The sequence below is a fragment of the Prinia subflava genome, chromosome 25 (genome assembly GCF_021018805.1).
Source record: "Prinia subflava isolate CZ2003 ecotype Zambia chromosome 25, Cam_Psub_1.2, whole genome shotgun sequence".
NCBI classification, from domain to species: domain Eukaryota; kingdom Metazoa; phylum Chordata; class Aves; order Passeriformes; family Cisticolidae; genus Prinia; species Prinia subflava.
In genome coordinates this window covers 5538023-5555967 of record NC_086271.1, presented here as the reverse complement: position 1 = coordinate 5555967, position 17945 = coordinate 5538023, and the positions used below count along the sequence as shown (strand labels likewise).

Genomic DNA, 17945 nt, shown 5'->3' with positions numbered 1-17945 from the left:
ACCCTTGGAAATCAGGACTTGACACATTATTTAATGAATAAGGACAAATGAAAACAAATAAACAAACAAACAAAAAATCTGTTTAAATGGGATTTGTTACTGTTACCTTTAAAAACACTCCCTCAACTCTACCAAGAACAACAGAACCACTACAGCAGGGTGGGTTTTTCTCTCAACAGTTAAACTTTCCTCATTAAACCAGAATAAGGTTGTTCATTTCTCTTCCCAGGCCACAGCACAGGCACGGACCCAGTGATGCTGCTGGGGTGCAGCAGCTCCTCTCAACCAACCACAGCAGCCCCTGTGTGGGAGCACTCAGCAGCCCCAGCCCCAGGAGAGCTCGGCATCAGCCCCTCTGGGACATCTCTGCCATCTGTCTAGCAGCCCAGACCAAGAGCTCCTTCCTGGCTACCAGGATTGCTGTGCTTTATTCCTCTCCCATCACAGGTTCCTCAGGACCGTGTCCTGTGACTCTCCTCCTTCAGCAGGCAGATGATGAGATGCCCAAGGAAAAACTCTTCCCTTGCCTGGTTTATGCCTGTAAAAAACCCTTCAGGCAACCCAACTCCTACCAACCCTGCAATGCAGCTGCACTGTTCCCCCCTACCTGCCTGGGGTTATCAGCAGTGCCCTCTAATCACCCTTCCCTCTCACTCACTGGCCTCCAAGGCTGAAGATCCAGCTCTTCCCCAACAGCAAAGCCTTCCCCCAGTTACTCTGGAGCCAATTGGGTGGGAAGCCTCAAGGATGTTTTTGTAAAGACAGAACACCAACAGTGTCCCAGTCTATAATTAGGCATCTGAGCAAGTTACAGAGGATATGTTCAAGGAAGAAAAGAGTAAGAGAATTTTATATGCACTGCTTTGTCCAAAAAAAGATTATGAAAGGCAAAGCAAAAACTATTTACCAGTCTTAGGGGGAAAATGAAACACATTTCATTCAGTTAAAGCTGAAGCAGATGTTCAGTATTGGTGTCTGTGCCTGCAGATCTGCTACATTACAGCTCCTACCACACGTGAACATCTGGATCAATCTGAGGAGCTGAGGGTGTACACAGAGGGCAGGACAATGCCACAACTCCTTCCTAACTTAGCACCAAAGGGGTGATTACAAAAAAGACAATTTCATGTGAACAGATTTAACTGCCTTTCAAGAGTTCCTCTAGATGTCCCTTCTAGCTGGCAGTTCCCACACTGCTTAGTGAAGATGACTGAAATTATTGCAGTAACAAATAAAAACTTTTCTCTGATACAAAATCTAGTCCAGAGGGCTTCCTTACACAGTAAGCAGGACACCTTGCATAACCAGGGGTTGCACGTTGGCCTCCACAAGCAGCAGCAGCTTGGAGAGACCCACACGAAAAAAGGGAGCAACACTCCCAAGCTGCCAAGAGGAGTGGGAGGTGGACCCAGTTCATTTCTTCTGGAAAAAGCCCATGATGGAGACCTGTTTGTTGGCTCTGTTGGCAGGAGCTGCCCCTTTCTTCAGGTTCTTCCTTTCTTCCTTTGGTTCTCTCTTGGTGGGCAGCACGGGTGGTTTGTGTGGAGCTGGTGCCTTGGGCTTGGGGAATTCATCCTCGCTGTCCGTGCAGGATTCACTCTCGTAAACCTTCTCAGTCACTGAGAGGGAGAAAGAAGAGGGAAGGGAGCAGAGAACAAGGATGGTTAAGCCATCTTTATACCAGAGACCTTCCCATTGCACTCCTGGAAAGGAAAGTTTTGGGCTCAAGGAGCACATGACAGCCACGGAATTAAGTCCATTGCTCAAGGTTAAGCAGTAGGAAATGGCCACAAGTTGTGCCAAGGTGTTGAGTGTTACGGAAAATTCCTTCCCCAAAAGGGCTGCCCAGCCCTGGCACAGCTGCCCAGGGCAGTGGTGGAGTCCTCATCCCTGCAGGGATGCAAAAGCCATGTGGATATGGCACTTGGGGACATGGGCCAGTGCTGCCTTGGCAGTGGCAGGGGAACAGCTGGGGTCAATGATTTTATAGGGCTGTTCCAACTGCAGCGATCCTGAGATTCTAATTCCTATGGCAAAGGCTGACAAGCAGCCATCAGAAAGTGATGAACCTGAAGGAGATCAGAATCAGTAGTTTAGCATTAGACAATGGAACATCCACCTTATGGCCAAACCCCACCATTCTGACTTGGTCTGATTTCCACAGGGGCCAAAGCAATCAGATTGTCCAAAAATCCAGGCAAGACCACCTAGAGACATCCCCAAGCTGCTCTCACCGGCACATTGGACAGTTAGGGAAGAGCAAAGCAGACGCTGCCCACCTCCAGGGGCACAAACCCTTTGGGGCAGCTTCTTTCCACAGAGGTGGCCAAACAGGGCAAATATAAAGGAATCCTTTATAACAAATCAGCCCAAAGCCGTGTCTGCAATCAGGGCCTCTGCCTGAAGGGGACTGCCAGCTCACTGCTGTCAGCTCCGGCAATGGAAAGCCCAGGGACATAAAACAACGCTCACGGAAATTAAACTGGAGTCAGCTCCTCTGATGAAAGCCACCGGCAGATCCCAGAAAATGCTGTTATATCAGCTTTCCCAGCACTGCTCTGGGATTCTTCTAGTAAGCCATTTTTCTTTAGCAACTGTATTCTTTTAAACAGATGTCTTAACTTCCCTTCTTCTGGGAAACTGGCTTTCACTTGTATTAATGCATCAAATTAAATAGGGTTTCCTACGTCACCAGAGACCGGGAAGAGGAATGCTGTGAAATCCTCCTGGGCAGCCCTAGCAGAACCTCACACAGGGACTGCAAACCAAGCAATCTCCCTTCAGAGGCAACAGGCTTTTCAGGGAGCAGCTTCCACAGACCATTGGGTGAACTTAAAAACCTTATCCTGCTGTCAGCCCTGTCAGGAGCCACTGGGAACTCCCAAAGCGTGCAGTTAACCCCCTCCAGTCGCAATAAAACAGATTAGATCAGCTTTCTTTGGCTGCAGTCTCAGCTGAACTTCAGAAGTCTGTATTTGCAGCACCTATGGGTACACAGAGACCGTTACTGATGCTCCCCTCACAGCCAGACTCTCCAAATGAGAGTGGCTCAAATTATGGGAGCTCTAAAATGCTGTAACACCAATTTCCCTCCAGTGCACATGTGGATATTCCAATCTCCAAGCTCATGTGTGCCCTTTGAAGCTTTAGAAAGTACAAGGCAGAAGCACACAAACTTAAATCTCAGTAATTCCCCTTTACTAGAGACTAAGAGCAGGCTCTCAATCCTTGGATTTCCGTTGATGCCTAGGAATGTGTCTTTATACACACTTTAATTGCTCAATTTCCCTCAGGGCTAATCCCTAAATTACTTTTGCTTTTTGACACCAATTCCTTGCTATTGCAGCTATTGTGAAAACCACCACTTAAAATTGTGGAGAAATATAAAGTACAGCCTCATTCCAATGTTAGGATTTAACATCTCTTAAAACCTAGCATTGGTTTAAAAATAAAAAGACAGCAGGGAGAGGGGGAAAAGCCCTATATTTCAAAGAATAACGAAAATTGACATTAGGCTGGGAGATTTGCAAGTTATTTAGTCTTTGAATTATTAGGCCTGTGCATGGAAAGGGTGGGCAATGGAAGGGAGGAGAGAAACTGGACAATAACCAGACAGCAAGTCCTGCACAACAGACTGGAGGATTTGTAGCAGAGAAAGCAGCATCTCCTCCCTATACAGTTCCTCAGTATCCCAGCTCCATCCCTCTCTCATTCCCACAGGATCTGTCTCCCAAGGGCACAACAGGGCCTTGCATTCCCTTTTCATAAAATGGATTTGAACTGTGAAACCGGGAGTCTGGATTTTCCAAGGGACTGTGAAACCCTGTGGGGGTGAAGAGCAGAGAATGAAGGGCAACACTCCCAGCTGAACCCAGAAGAGATATTCCTGTGCTCTGGATGCAGAGTTTGTAGGAATCAACTCCCCATTTAATGCTGTTTTGTTCCATTTTCCTTCCAAGTGTTTCAATGGCTCTATCTGGGACGGGAGAGCAGAACACCCCACAAGGTAATCAGCCAAAGCTGTCGATAAATCTGTGCAAGTCCAATTCTTGGACGAGAACGCAGTGCTTGGGAATTCAGTCCCAGTGCAGCCAGCTGCTGAGAGCTCCACCTCTGAGTTTCTTTAAAGGAAACACAGCAAGTTAATGGGAAACAGAAGATGCAGCTCTGCAGACAGGTGCAAAGAGGCACAGGCTGAGCCCAGGCCAGGCAGCTCCGGAGCTGGGCCAGGAATGCCTGGGTCTCTCCGTGCCCAGCACCACCACAGACCTGTGCAACAGCACCACATCTTCCCCTGCACTGCCTGGGCTCCACTGACAGCCCCTCAGCCCAGCCAGGCTGGAGAGTGAAAGCATCCCACACAATTGGGCTGAAAACAGCATCACAAAAAACACATTCCACGCTCTTAAGTGTTTAAAGCCTCCGAAAAAATCTCCCAAACACTTCAAAACCCAAACCAACATATTCTGAAGGTTTGCATCTCTCCTTCAGTGTCATGAAGGAAATGGAGGAAAGAAAGGAAACATGGAGGAAACAAATAAAGCGGTGTTACACAGCTTTCTCCAGGCCACAGGAGGAAGCAGAGTCCACTCAGGCTGGAATTCAAAGCCTCTGGCTCTCAGGACTTCTGCGGGGATGCTCTTCCCTTCTGAAAGCAGAGCCACCCTTATCAGAAACAAAACCCCTACAAAGTATTTAAGCTCCAACTTATTCCCTGCTTATCTGGGATACTGTAAGTTTCTTTAACATATAATCGAGTTCTGCACAGCTCTGGATTTATCCTCAAAGGAGAAAAAAAAATCATAACAAAGTTATCTTAGCCAGAATTTATCCCAAACCCTAAACCATCTTTAAAAGCTTGCACCTTTGGAGAGGAGAGTAAATGAAGGTGGTAATCATGAGAGCAGGAAGAAAGGGAAAAGGGAAATGTGTGAATAATCAAGAAAGGGTAAGGATTCAGCTACAACTCTTGAGCCCCAACCCGGGCCTTCACCAGGTCTGGGAGCCAGAGTTCCAAGTGGGATAACTCAGTGATTTTGTGAACTTCTTTCTAAGCCTGGGAGAGGGTGGCCTGTGTAAAATGGCCAATAAAGTGAGCACCAGTGAGCGTAGGGCACAGCCACTCTTACCCATGCAGCCTTCCTCTTCATCAATAAACATCTTGGATTTCAGCACACGCTTCCTCTTCCTCCTCCTGCCTCCAGCTGAACCCTGGAGGACACAGCAGCATTGTGAGAATCCAGGAGGTCACTGCTGGCAGTGAACCACTCAGATCTGCTCTCACCTCTGTGGATGCAGGCTCCAGCTCAGTTTTCAGAGCAGGCACGGGTGGTGGAGATGGAGCTCTCTCTTCCTCGGGTGTGGGAGACGGTGGGACATCTGCCAAGGAGAAGAGCACCTTGGTGGCAAGCGGGTCTGATGCTACACACTGCAGTTCCCAAAGGAAGGAGAGCGGGATAGGATGGGAGAGGTGCCCTAAGGACCTCTGGCAAGCCAAAAAATCTGTTCCACCAAGGGAAACTTTAAAACCAGGCACAGCAACTGACAGGTTCCAGCTATACATTTCACTTACTTGTTAAAAAGACTGACTGTAATTTGTTTAGAAATTAAAAGAGGCGGGGTGTGGTTAAACAGTTGCTGAATCACTGGTGGTGCCACACATCTCCAACAATCCATGCTATTAGCTTCAGCCAAGAATTAAGTGCAGTACACTGTCACACATCCTAAAAGACTGTTAAGGGAAATCTCCAACTTTTATTTGAAAAAATACCAAAAACACCGCAAAAAATGAAGTTGATTCTCTCACTGTTTCATCTCCTTGCTCTCCCCTGGGTTCAGTGGACTCCATCCAATGCCAAGACTGATCAAACCAGTCAGGGACACCTTCACACGTTTGTACGGAGCAAAGGGGGCTCTGGAGCCTCCAGCAGCAACGTCAAAGCAGACAAGCAGGGCTTTAGAGCAACGAGCACGGCAGGGTCACCCTCCCGTGGGGCTGGCAGGAGGACAGAGCTGCAGGAGATCCGAGTGAGAAACGCTGCCACGCAAGCCCTGGGATGTGGGGAGAGCCGGGAACGTGGGGAACAGACTGCTCCTGTGACCTATTGCTTCAGCATGATGGATGTGGCTGGAGCAGGCAGTGCCTGCCCGGCTCCTGCTCGCAGCCCCGGCTGCAGCACCGCCCTCATCCCCACACGGAGCCAGGACCCGGAGCTGTCCCGAGGGATTAGGAGCCCGGCGCTGCCAGGCACGCAGCCAGCTGACCTCCGGAGGTGAGGCAGTGCTCCGCTGCCAGGCCCAGCCATAAATTACACCCCTCAAACAAGCACTCGGCCTCCCAATACTGCGTGAGGAGGCAGGAGCGCACCCAGAGCGGGGTATCAGCCTGGGGCTGCGCCTCGCTCCAGGGGCTGGGCTGGCAGCGCTGCCAGGACAGAGCCGCACGACGGCTCCGCTCCCACGTGGAAGTGCTGGGGGGCCGAGGGGCTGCAGGGAGCTCCCAGAGCTGATCCCAGCCTCACGGCAGCCTGGGCTAAGCCTCCACACACTGCCCAGCACCAAACCTGCGCCACCACTGCCCAGCCTGGCCTCAGCCCTGGGAAAGCATCTCCAGGGAGAACAAGCTCAGAGGGTTCCAAACCAGCCTGGTGAAAAGCCTCTGCCACGCTCAAGCAGAGCCTGCTGAAGGCATTGTCAGTGTGCCAGCTCCACTAGATCCCTTGGGGGAAATCTGGGCCTTTTTCAGCTTCCTTCAAACGATTTCCCCAGCTTTTGGCAGGCAGAAGGCACCTTCTCCCCACGTCAGAGTCTTTAGCACTACTATCAAGCTCTTTTATTACTTTATTATCCTCTTCTAGCCAACAGCCCTCTGACATGTGATAACTCCTGAGTCAACCACTAGCTGCTGCCCACAGTTTGCTCAACAGCAACAGCTGCATGAAATGGATACAAGTTGGGCAACGAGATGGACCAAAGATGTAAATCCTGGCTTTGTTCGGTTTGCTCTGACCCTGCCTGGAAAAACTGTGAGAAGCTTTAGTGCTTCTGCTGTGGCTCTCCAAAACCCATGGAGTTTGTAGGTCACAGTGCCACTGAAATCACCCTCCAAAGTGGCTGTAAAACACTTGTCAACACTGCGAAAGGCTGCTTGTGTTGGTACAGCCCAGGCTGCCAAACCTCCTGTCCTCTGTGGGCGCATTTGTGGAGTTTATCCTGGCACTGCAAGCAAAACAACCCGCGGTGACTAAGGAACCCTCGTACCAATATAACTTTTTAATGAAAAATCATTTAAATGGAGAGGATTGTGCCTTATGCCCTCTCTGCATTTCCAGCGTGGTACAATGTGCTGATGCTGGTGTAAGGAGAGCTTATTTAGGGCTACTTTTAGTACCTCAGGAGCAGACTAATATAGAACTAGCAGAGGACCTGGCCTGACACGGAATTGCCCATAAGCCTTCACATCAGGCTGAGTTTCACACCCACAAAACCTTGCTGAGTGTGCCTGTCACTCCAGGCCCCATTTTGCTCACTGATGCTGCTGATTCAACTTGCCCCCGCTCTCTGGAGAAACCTGCTTCCAACATTTCAAGGACAGATGCTCTTGAACTCCAGCTGCTGGATATTTTTTGTTTGTTTGTTTGTTTTCATCCAACTCACAGTCTTCTATTTCAATATGAAATGTAATATTACCAGTTTGTACTCATTTATATAGAATATATTTCTATATTCCAAACAATTCAAATCTATCCTCTTCCATCAGGTTGGATTTAGAAGGGTAAGCAGCAGGACCAAAGAGTTGAGCTCTCCCAGTTCATTTTCTCTTTTGAAAGGGCAAACTGAGCGATACCCAAATTTGTATACATGTGCTGTAATTTGCATAAATTTACAATTCTAATGCACAACACAAAGAAATTGAGAACAAAGAGAGTTCTGATGCAGGAGCAGCAACAGCAGTGACAAAAAACCTCCCCAGTGCCTGACCACCCTCTAGGGGAAGAACTTTTCCCTAATATCCAGCCTAAACCTGTCTTGACACAGCTCCAGCCATTCTCTCAGGTTCGACCCCAGGTCACCAAACAGAATATAAACCTTGGAATAAATGAAACCAGATGGGATCCTATTCAAAAGCATTAATGGTTAAACACGTGCTGAGGTCATGCAGGTATCTCACAGGAGACCAGAGAGTTCTAACATTCCAAACTCCTCCCTGATCTCACTCACAGGATGTGGATGAGCTGAGAGATTCCAGCCAAGCAAGGATGGGCTGATTTCAAAATTCCCTCCTCAGAGCTAAACAACTCAGCTTGTCAGCAGGGGAGTGATGAGGAAATGGAAAGACAAGCAGTTAAAGAAATAAATACCAAAGAGTGTGGGCATATATGTATAAATATGTTTTACAGCCAAACAAGGGGCTTCACACTGGAATGTGATGGAATTAAGGCTGATCATGAAGAACAGCTTCCTGAGAGATTCAGCATCCTGTGGAATAGTCTAAGAAGTGATACATACCTCACGACAAAGATCATTTGAAATTATCTGGGCAGGACATACTGCTAAAGGTACTGCAAAGATACCAACAGCAACCAACTCTCCCTGGCAGGGCAGATTTTCCTTATGTCCTGGTTGTTTTCCACGTGCCAGCCACACTAAATGAGGACTCAGCTCTAGCTCTCCTGAGGGACTCCATCTCCTCACCAATAGACCCCATGTGCTGTTCCATCTTCTTTTACTGGAGCTCTACACCAAACTGGTGGTTTCAATTACTCGTCCATAATGATCCCCAAGTTCCTTTCCTGAGCAGCTTGCTGGATGACTGTTCCCTTTAGCACATGCTCTCAAGCTCAATTCCAATTTATTTTCCACTTATCTATATTGAACAGCATTTGTCGCCTCAATTATCCAATTCTTTGGGATCCAGCCCTGCTGTTCCTCATTATGAGCCCAAATCTTGCAATGTTCTGGGCACCCCTCTCCTGTCACAGCCATGAGGAGACACGGAGTCGCATCGGACACAGCTCGACTGCTTTGCCTCCAATTCCCTATCATCTCTTTTCTTTTGGGATGTCTTGCTTCCAACACTGTCTTCCAAACCCTTTCTATGAACAGACAGAATATAGAGACTAAAAATGACCCTGTGAGAAGAGGGAGGCCACTTGTGAGTGTTTGCTCCCCACATGAGCTGGTTCTGACCAGCTCCACGGCTCTGGCAGGCACGCTATCTGTCACAAGAGATTTGGGAACCTCCTTCCACACATCAGTGGCACTAGCAGCACACTTGGTGAGGAGACAGCCAGGTCTGAACTAAGATAAATAAAGACTGAATCTTTGTTTTGAGACATCTCAACTCTCTGCCCAAGTGCTTGCAGCACAAAGATAAACAGAAAGCTCAGGCCACAGCCATTTCCACAGTCTTTGGTCCTTTAAACTATTCCCCCAGTCACTGACCAACAGATTTGGAGAGTAATGTTTTGGAAATCAGTCCTACATGCCTGATTGTTTACAGATCTTTTTACCTTCCTCATCACTGCTGTCAGACTGAAGTTGTTTGATTCGCTTCCTCTTCTTCTTCACATTTTCAGGATCTCTTTCTTCCTCGTCATCTGACCTATCTGCTCTCTTCATTTTACTGCCACAGAAAGTAAAGCAAAAAAAGGGCATGAACACCCATTATCTCTCATGTGTGCATGAAAGCATCAGGTGCATTTGGACGAGCATATTCCTCAGCAAAGAAATCAAATGCCTCTTAAAAACACAAGCATTGCACACACAGAGCCGTACACTCACTACACAACCAGGCATAGGTACACGAGCATTTCCAGGCCTCCCATCCTTCCCCACATCCAGCTCTTCAAAACAAGGAGCATTTCTTTAGCCCCTCTGCAGTTCAGCCCAGTGCCTCACCTCGCCTGGCCACAGCAGCCTGGCAAGAGTGCATTTCTGATCTTGTCTCTTTAGCTCAGGCTCCCAATGTCCCCAAAAGCATCGCTCAGAAGCTCTTTTGACAGACTGCTTGCCACTGACTGACTATGAGGTAGTGTCTCAGAATGCTGGAGGCATTTTTAAAGACTACTGGAAAAATAAAATAGCTTCTTTCTTTTTCATGCTGGCGAGACGTGTCAGACGAACAAGCCTGGAGGCTAAAGGCCCACGTATCCTCAAAGAGCTGGGACAGCCCAAGTGGCCTTCCCAGCTCCACGCTGCCAACACCTCCAGGCCCTTGGCTTCTGGGACAAGACTATCAATAAGACAAGCAGTTAGTGCTAGCTGCGATGGTGGGCTGGGTGGTGTGCTTACCTATTCAGTCAGAAATGGATTGAGACCACCAATTAATTACTCATAGGCCACCGGAGAGCCATCAGACTGTAGTGATTCTTTGTCTCTGTCAGTTTGGGTTGGATTAAACACAAAGGGTTGAACTTAAAATTAACTCGGAGCCTCAGCCCAAAGTAAACCAGTGGCATTGAAAGCAGCCGTACATGAGCTATGGAGATCAACAAGCACAACTTTGTGCTGCAAGCTGTGTACATACAAGCTTGGGAATATCCCACCTTCCCTGCAGGACAGGTGCTCCTGCCAGCCCTCCCCGTGGGGTCTCTCCCATGGCTGCTCACAGTGGGAGGTTGGCTCATGGAAAGCCATCCCCTCCCACTAGGACAGCCTGGGCCGTGTCCCTTCCCATGTGCAGTGGCACCAACGGCCCCGGGGCACCTACAGGAGCACATGGAAAAGAAACGCCAGGAAAACGTCCCCAGAGAGAATTTTAACACAGTTCAGCAGACGGAAACAGGAGGTGAGCCAGCACTGTGAGCCAGCTCCAAGCAGGCTGTCCCCAAGCAGGTTCACAGGGACCCTGAAAGGCAGACCCACCTTTTCTTGTCCTTTTGCTGAATTCTAGCAGACTCTGTTTTCTTCCCAGGTTTCTCTGCTACAGCATTAGGAGATAACTCTGGTTCTGCTACAGAAGGCTTCACTGCTTCTTTCTCCTCCTTTGGCTGCTCAGGCACAGAGTTGGCTTTGAGTTTATCTGTGAATAAACCATTCAAAAAGAACAAACACTGGGCATTCAGTCTGAACAACAACTTACAAAGCAGCTGGCTGGCTCTGTGCACCAAGAACACACACAACACTACCCATCATGTACTGTATGTGATGTCCCATACCACATACAACAACCATCATGGATCTAGATGGACCAAGCTGCATCAGACACGGGGAAAAGAAGGACATGCTTGAATTTGAGGTGATTTTCCATGGTTCTGCTGCTCCTGATGTCAAGCCATGTGTGCTGCAGCAGCTCAAACTCTGTGGGATAGGACTGAGAGGCAGTGGCAGGAGATCACCAGAGGGGTCACAGGCTGCTGGGAGGGCCACAACATCATGCCAAGGCCTTTCTGGGAGTGCTGGGAAAACAGGCTGGCCGCTTCCCTGGGCAAGGGCAAACAGCTCTCTTATTTATGATCAAGAGCAGAAAGCCCAAGGACCCCACTGTGGTTAACTCAGGAGTTTCTGGCAGTGGTGGAACCTTTGAAGCCAGGAGAGACATGCATGTTGGGAATAAATCTCACTCCTGGAATCCCACCCTCTCTTGCATACACATAATCATTTCCAGTTCTGCTCAGTCTGCTCCTTCTCTGCAGCCACCTCACAGGTCTCCCAGAGAAGGGAACCCCTTTGGAAATGCATCCACAATTCCCTCCCCATCACCACTGGGTCACCTTGACCATGCCATTTTGGGTTCTCAGCAAATGAGCTTTGGTCTAGGGCTCTTCTCAGACCTTTAGAGTTTATTGCAGTTAATTGTAGTGACTGTCCTTAGGCTGAGAGTGTCCTCAGCTCTCTCAGTCTCACCCAAACAGGGACTCAAAGAGCCCCAGCAGGGCTGTGCTTTGCTCAGTGCTGAACTGTCCTCTGCAAACTCTGACAGATGTCTGTTAGAAAGTGAACTTGGCTGTTTACTCTCTCCCAGAATTCCTCTTTGAAGCCTCTTGTACTCATTGCTATAAGAGAATCTTTGAAGAAGGTCCCACAGTCCTTTTCCAATATTCCAATATTTAAAAGCCTCAGCACAGTTTCTTTAGACTTGGATAATTCAGAAGGGACTGCAGAGGCCACCTAGTCCAAACCTCTGCTCAAAGAGAAAGGCCACCCCTTATTTTTATTCTCTATTTATCAGTGCTTCAGTTTTTAGGAAAGAAATTAACCCCAAAACTAACAACAGGCTCCTCAGTGCTGTGTGATGAAAACCAAGCACCAGTAATATGCCCTGCAACGCAGGTTTTGGCAAACATCTCACCAAGAGCTGATCTTCCAGCCAGGAGAACTCACTTTAAATCAGATTTCTTCTGCACTAAAAATCCTTCCTGGGTTAGTCTGCTCAAATATGTCATTTTAATTGATCTCCCTCCAGCAAGCTTTTTATCTGAAAAATTCCACTGAAAACTCTTAATTTTTTGCTTTAGAAGCTGTGTGTGAAAACATTAACCCCTCTGGGTGCAAAAGAGCAGGAGAACATATGGAAAACTATTAGGAAAGAGGGGATATAAAGAAATGAGTTTGGTAGAGTGGGAAGGAAGAGTTCTGCTCCTTTCTGTATGCCTCCCATCACAGCTCTAGTACAAAACACTTGATTGTACTGACTATTTTTTAATTTCTACCCAGCTTAAATAAAATACATATATTAAAAAAAGAGACTCCAAATAATCCTCAGGTTTGGGGTTTTTTTTCTTTCTTTTTTTTTTTTCTTTTTTAACTACAACAGGCCTGACCATGCTGGCCTCTGAAAAGAGTAAAGCACTTACTCATAGCAGCTTTTCCAAAGAAGTTGTTCATGATGTTGTTCTTTATTAGTGGCTTGCTGCTTGCTGCAGACACCTGGAAGCAAAGAAACGAGTGAGCACAGGAATTGCTCCCAGCTCTCAGGATGCACAGCACTGCTTCTGGACAAGCAAAATAACAGACAGCACTTGCTCCCACTGCCTTGGATTTTAGCAAATTCTCAAATTTTGGAGAATTTGAAGATACTCACTAGATACTACGTGTATCAAAGGGGTCGGAGTAAGTTACTAAGGGTCCCTAGCCAGGCCTACAGATCTGACTAAGGGCACATTCCCACCTGATGGCTGACAGTGTTACTGAAATGAGTGCTGGGACTAGGGTCAGCTCCCAGGAAAGAACTGCTCCTGTTGCAAACCATCAGTGCCTCAGTTCACAGCATCTGACAGAGGAAGGAACAGGGACTGACCAAAACAGGAAGGCTTTAGCCAGCTCCTCTGGCATGCAGGTTCTTTGCAAGGAAGTGTCACTGCTCTGCTGCACCAGTGCAGCCACCAAAGTGAGAAATCACACCCACACACACACACACACACACCATCAAAGAAAGTGCAACCTCCTAATCCAACTTACTTTCATGCAAATAAAAGGCAACAGACACTAAAGTTCCCAAAACACGCAGACTTTACCCGTTCTAAACTCGCTGTAAAAATCAGAAAAAGGAACCAAAAAGTACTCAGCTGTTATAAAAAGGCCAAACCATCCGCAGGGAGTGCTACCATTTTAACACCCATTTTTCTCGCCACATTGCTTTAGAAACAATTATACTCATTAAATGAAAACGTAATCCTGTCCTGGGAAAACAGCAGTCCAGAAGATAAACAATTTAGTCTCGCACAGGTCAAGCTCTGAAACTTCCCTCAGAGACCAAGTTTAAACACCTTGATACTTTTAAGACCTGGGCTTCTCATGTTTCATTTACTGCTCAAAACAAATCCTTTTAAGCACAATGGGGAGAGCAGGGTCCTCGGCTGGTGTGTACACTGGGATAATAGCTGCAGACAACGAACAACTGTCCCCACAGGGCAGCTATGCCGGATTACACTCGCTGGGAATGCCAAAGCTATGGCACACACACTTCTGTGGAGAGAGCACGGCCTGGCACGAGGCGCTCCTGCCCCAGTGCACAGCTGAACACTGACACAGGGTCACTGAGCACTCCCTGGGACACGGGGCTGGCAGGAGCAGCAGAGCAGAGCCGGGGTGCCCGGGGTCACTGAGGAGGTGTGCAAGTGGATCATTACAGCCACGACCCGAGGGGTCTGAGCTAACTTACACTGGGGGCCTCCTTGGTCTCTGCCTTGGTCTCCTTGGGGGCGTCCTGGGGCTTGGCCGCCGCCTTGGCCGCAAACATGCCCGCGATGCCCCTGTGCTGCTGCGGGGTGGCCCTGGCGGCTGGGGGCCCATGGCCATTGACGGCGCCTGCGGCGTGGGGCTCGCTCTGCCCCTGGGGAGCCGGCGCTCGGGGAGCCTCGGGCGGCGTCCGGGGCACGGCGGCGGCGCAGCGGATGGCACTGAACCTGGGGGACGGGGAGAGAAATCCCGTTAGACCTTCCAGCTCTGCTCACCTTGCCTTCCCCCTCCTACAGCGCCTTGGCTGCTCCGGGCCTGAGCTCGCCTGCTAAGGAAAAAGGAGTCACTTAAATCTGTGCGTGCGACAAGAAAGAAAGGCTGGCACAGAGCAAGAGACCCCTGATGAAAGGATCAGCTGAACCTGTCAGCAGGAGCCACAGCATTCGCATGTTAAACAAGCTGTGCAGCTTTCCTGGGGGAGAAAGGGCCTTCTCCACACCCAGGCTGGACAGGGAGCAGGCTGCACTTCATTCCTAAAGGGGTTACACTCCCTAAAGCCCGTGGCAGAAGTTGTGTGGCTGTGTGAGGATCTAAAACCCTTTCAGCTTTCTGGTGCTCTGACAAAGCCCTGCACACAAGCAGCCACATTCGGCCAGGTAAGCAAATCCCAGCTGAAACTGAACAACTGAAATGGCTCAGAAGATATCCGTGACATTCCAGTTTAACTAAACAAAGCCATTTCCATGTAATCCCTGAGACTGAGAAGCAGCTTGGCTTATAATGGTCTGAAACTTGATTGTTTGGGGATATGGAGATACAAAAACTTCAAGACGTGCTCGCAGTTACAGCACAACTCACTGACAGTCAGGAATAGTAGTTCCCAAAAATAGCTGAACTCTGCTCCCCACTGTGCAAATCACAGGCGACGCTCTCCAGATTTCCCACAGAAATGCCACAAAAGAGCCTGGACTCACGCCTCCAGCCCACTGAATTACACAAAGTATTTCTGTTTGCCTAAGAAATAGAGCAGCCTTCTGCCAGTTCATTGCTGTGCCTCAGCATTCACTGCTCACGTGCACAGTCCCCTTCTACTCCCATCAGGATCTGTACTAACAAAACAACACCATCTCCACAGCACTCTGAGGCTGCAGCAGCAACCTCTTGACATTCAAACCTTTAAAGGAAGGAAAACAGATACTGAAGAAAAATAATCTCACTCTCCTTTATACTTTCAATCTGTTTTTAACATGGTTAATACAGTCCTGGGCAGCTTGAGCTCCTACTCTAAACACCACCAACCCTCCAATATGTAATACTGTCACAAATTATACTGTCAATACTTACGTTGACTGTGCAGCAGAGCTCAGCTAAACTTCCCACATTTCAAGTCAGCTTGCCTTGATGCTGCTGTATGACCATACTTTTATGGGCTTGACCCAAAATTCACTAAATAATCACTGAAAAAATAGGCAATGCTTAAACTATACTCTGCAAACAGGGAGCTGCTTCTGCTTGGAAAGCTGGCAATGGCAACAGGCATTAAACCCAGACATTGGTATTAGTTAGTACATCTAAGCACCTCCACTATCCTCACAGCAAAGCAGGTCCCACAGAAACACAGAAGAGAACAAAGATCCCTGTCCCTGAGCTGTGAAATACCTGGACAGACAGGGAGGTTCTGCTTGCCACAAACCTCACATAATTAAACCTCTGGCTTTTGCAGGTCCTGCAGGAATCTTTCCCAAGTGTCAAAGACAATCCCACAGCTGGCAAGGGAGAGGGAATGTGATCAATCTGTATTTACTTCAGCTGGGTCACAAATGAAGAAGGTGCAATTTTTCTTAGTTTGCTTGTGAAATCCTGCTTCGAAGCTGGATTTACACACAGGCTTCAGAGAGCTGCTTCAGAACCTGGATCATCTAAACCTTCTGCATGTCTTTTGTGTGTTGGATCCCAAAGGATACAAGGATCCCTAAGGCAGGAGTATCACCACCAGGGGTGCCTCCGAGCAAACACAGCAGAACAAGGCAACTGCAGCCACACCCAGGGCACGGCTCCACTGAGGTGGGGTTATCCAGCACCTTCCAGGGCATCCACACTCATGCCCCAAACACATGGCTTCTACTTTCTCTGCCACTCTCCTGTCAACACTTTGGATACAAACACGTTTCTCCTTTCCAATCCTATACTCTTCCTATGACACACCCTTCAGGCATCCCCCTTTAAACCAGATTGGTCATGGCACTGTGCATCCCCCATGACTTCAAGCTGAAGCTTCCGTGGTGGGAACAACACACAAAAGAAAAGCTGCAGCTGCCAGGCGCTGCTCAGGAGGGAGACAGTGACTCCTGGGGACTGCAGGAACCCCCAGTTCCTCTCCAGTTCCCCCACAAAGGACACTTCCCAGGGCTGCCTGGACTGTTCTGTGTGCTTCTCCTACGTCTCAGAGATCACAGCCTACTCTGAGCTGGAACGAACCCACCCAGATCAAAGCCCAGCTCCTGGAGAAGGAGTTCCTGTGAGACAGCTTCAGAGAGGGGGATGAGCCCAGAAGATGAAAACACAGTTTCACAGAACAGAAAGCAAACTCCTGTAAATGCTTTGCTGAGCACATCATTCGTGGTTTTATCAGCCTGTTTCGATTTTCTCTTCCTGTGTGGCTGAGAACTGGATTAAAATGGTCATGATTAAGTGGGGCCTGGAAAAGAGAGAAATGTTTCCAGCCATCAGACAAGCAAGGTACTGGAACAGCCTCCCTGTCAGAGTAAGGACCAAGTGAACCAACTGTGAGCTCAGTTTACAAAACAATCACACAATGTGCCCTTTGGGCACTGGTCTGGCAGGACTCAGAGGATACCTTTTACTAACTTTCTAAAAATCCAGGCCTATCTAGTAAGCCCTGCAGTGCAAGAGCAGTCTGGAGGTGCTGCAGAAGGAGGAGGGAGCCAGGACTCACTTGCTGCAGTGCTGCAGGTTTGTTTTGACGATGTCATAGTCGGTGTTGTAGAGGGGGGAGCTGTCCTTGAGCAGGGCCTTCTGAATGCTGTACACGTGCACACTGGCAAGAGTGGACAGCTTAGACTTCGTGGCTGGGGAAAAGGGAAGAAAAAAGCCCTCTGTTAGCACACCTTTAGGATGCAGAAAGACTGACAGACCACTTGACAACAAAACTTGAATATGAAAAGGTCCAATCACATCTTCTCCCAACGCTCACTAACGAAAAATTCAAGGTAACAGACTCCACAAGCCTGTCACGTTTTCCACTACACACTTCTGGTTCTTGCACAACTGACTCAGGAGTGATCTCCCCGTGTTCACCTTCAAAACATCCAGTGTTTGGGATTCAGAATATCTGGGTGAGTACCTAAAGCTAGGGCAGAAGGTAGCTGGTCATTGCTCTGCCCTGCTGGAACTGCTCTCTGCCACTGGGGCTGTGTCCAGCACCACACTGTCACCTCATCAGTCTGCTGGAATCAAAACTTCATCTCTTTTATGCTGCTTAGACTCCAATCCCCTTGAAACAAGGGTTTGTTTTTAGGAATTCTTTGTTCATTGCTTATATTGTTCTTTCCACAGAGTCCTGGTCTGAGGTTGAGCTTCTAGGCACTGTAAAAATACACACAGTAATCATTTCTTGGGGCCAGTCCTAGACTAGGCAGCCCTACTCCCATCAAAAATCTCAGCCTCTTCCAAATACAAGTCATACCTTTGGCCTGCCTTCCAATACAAAACCCATGAGCAACCCTTTCCTCCACGGCAAAGCAGAGTGTTACGCAGCACACATAACTCAACAAACATGACCCAGAGTAGGTGCCCTGCCTGAC

General features: G+C 48.5%; 1 protein-coding gene across 1 annotated transcript in view; it reads right to left on the bottom strand.

The window, feature by feature from the left end:
* Positions 1–11: 11 nt before the first annotated feature.
* The window catches only part of POLD3 (DNA polymerase delta 3, accessory subunit), a 23172-nt gene continuing 5238 nt past the window's right edge, over positions 12–17945 (bottom strand). The window contains exons 5-12 of the mRNA XM_063419292.1: positions 17078–17210; positions 14105–14348; positions 12798–12870; positions 10867–11023; positions 9513–9625; positions 5285–5379; positions 5130–5211; positions 12–1619 (exon numbers count right to left, since the gene is read on the bottom strand). Coding sequence (XP_063275362.1) covers positions 1414–1619; positions 5130–5211; positions 5285–5379; positions 9513–9625; positions 10867–11023; positions 12798–12870; positions 14105–14348; positions 17078–17210 — 1103 coding nt within the window. The 3' untranslated portion in view covers positions 12–1413. The remainder of the gene's footprint in view (positions 1620–5129; positions 5212–5284; positions 5380–9512; positions 9626–10866; positions 11024–12797; positions 12871–14104; positions 14349–17077; positions 17211–17945) is intronic.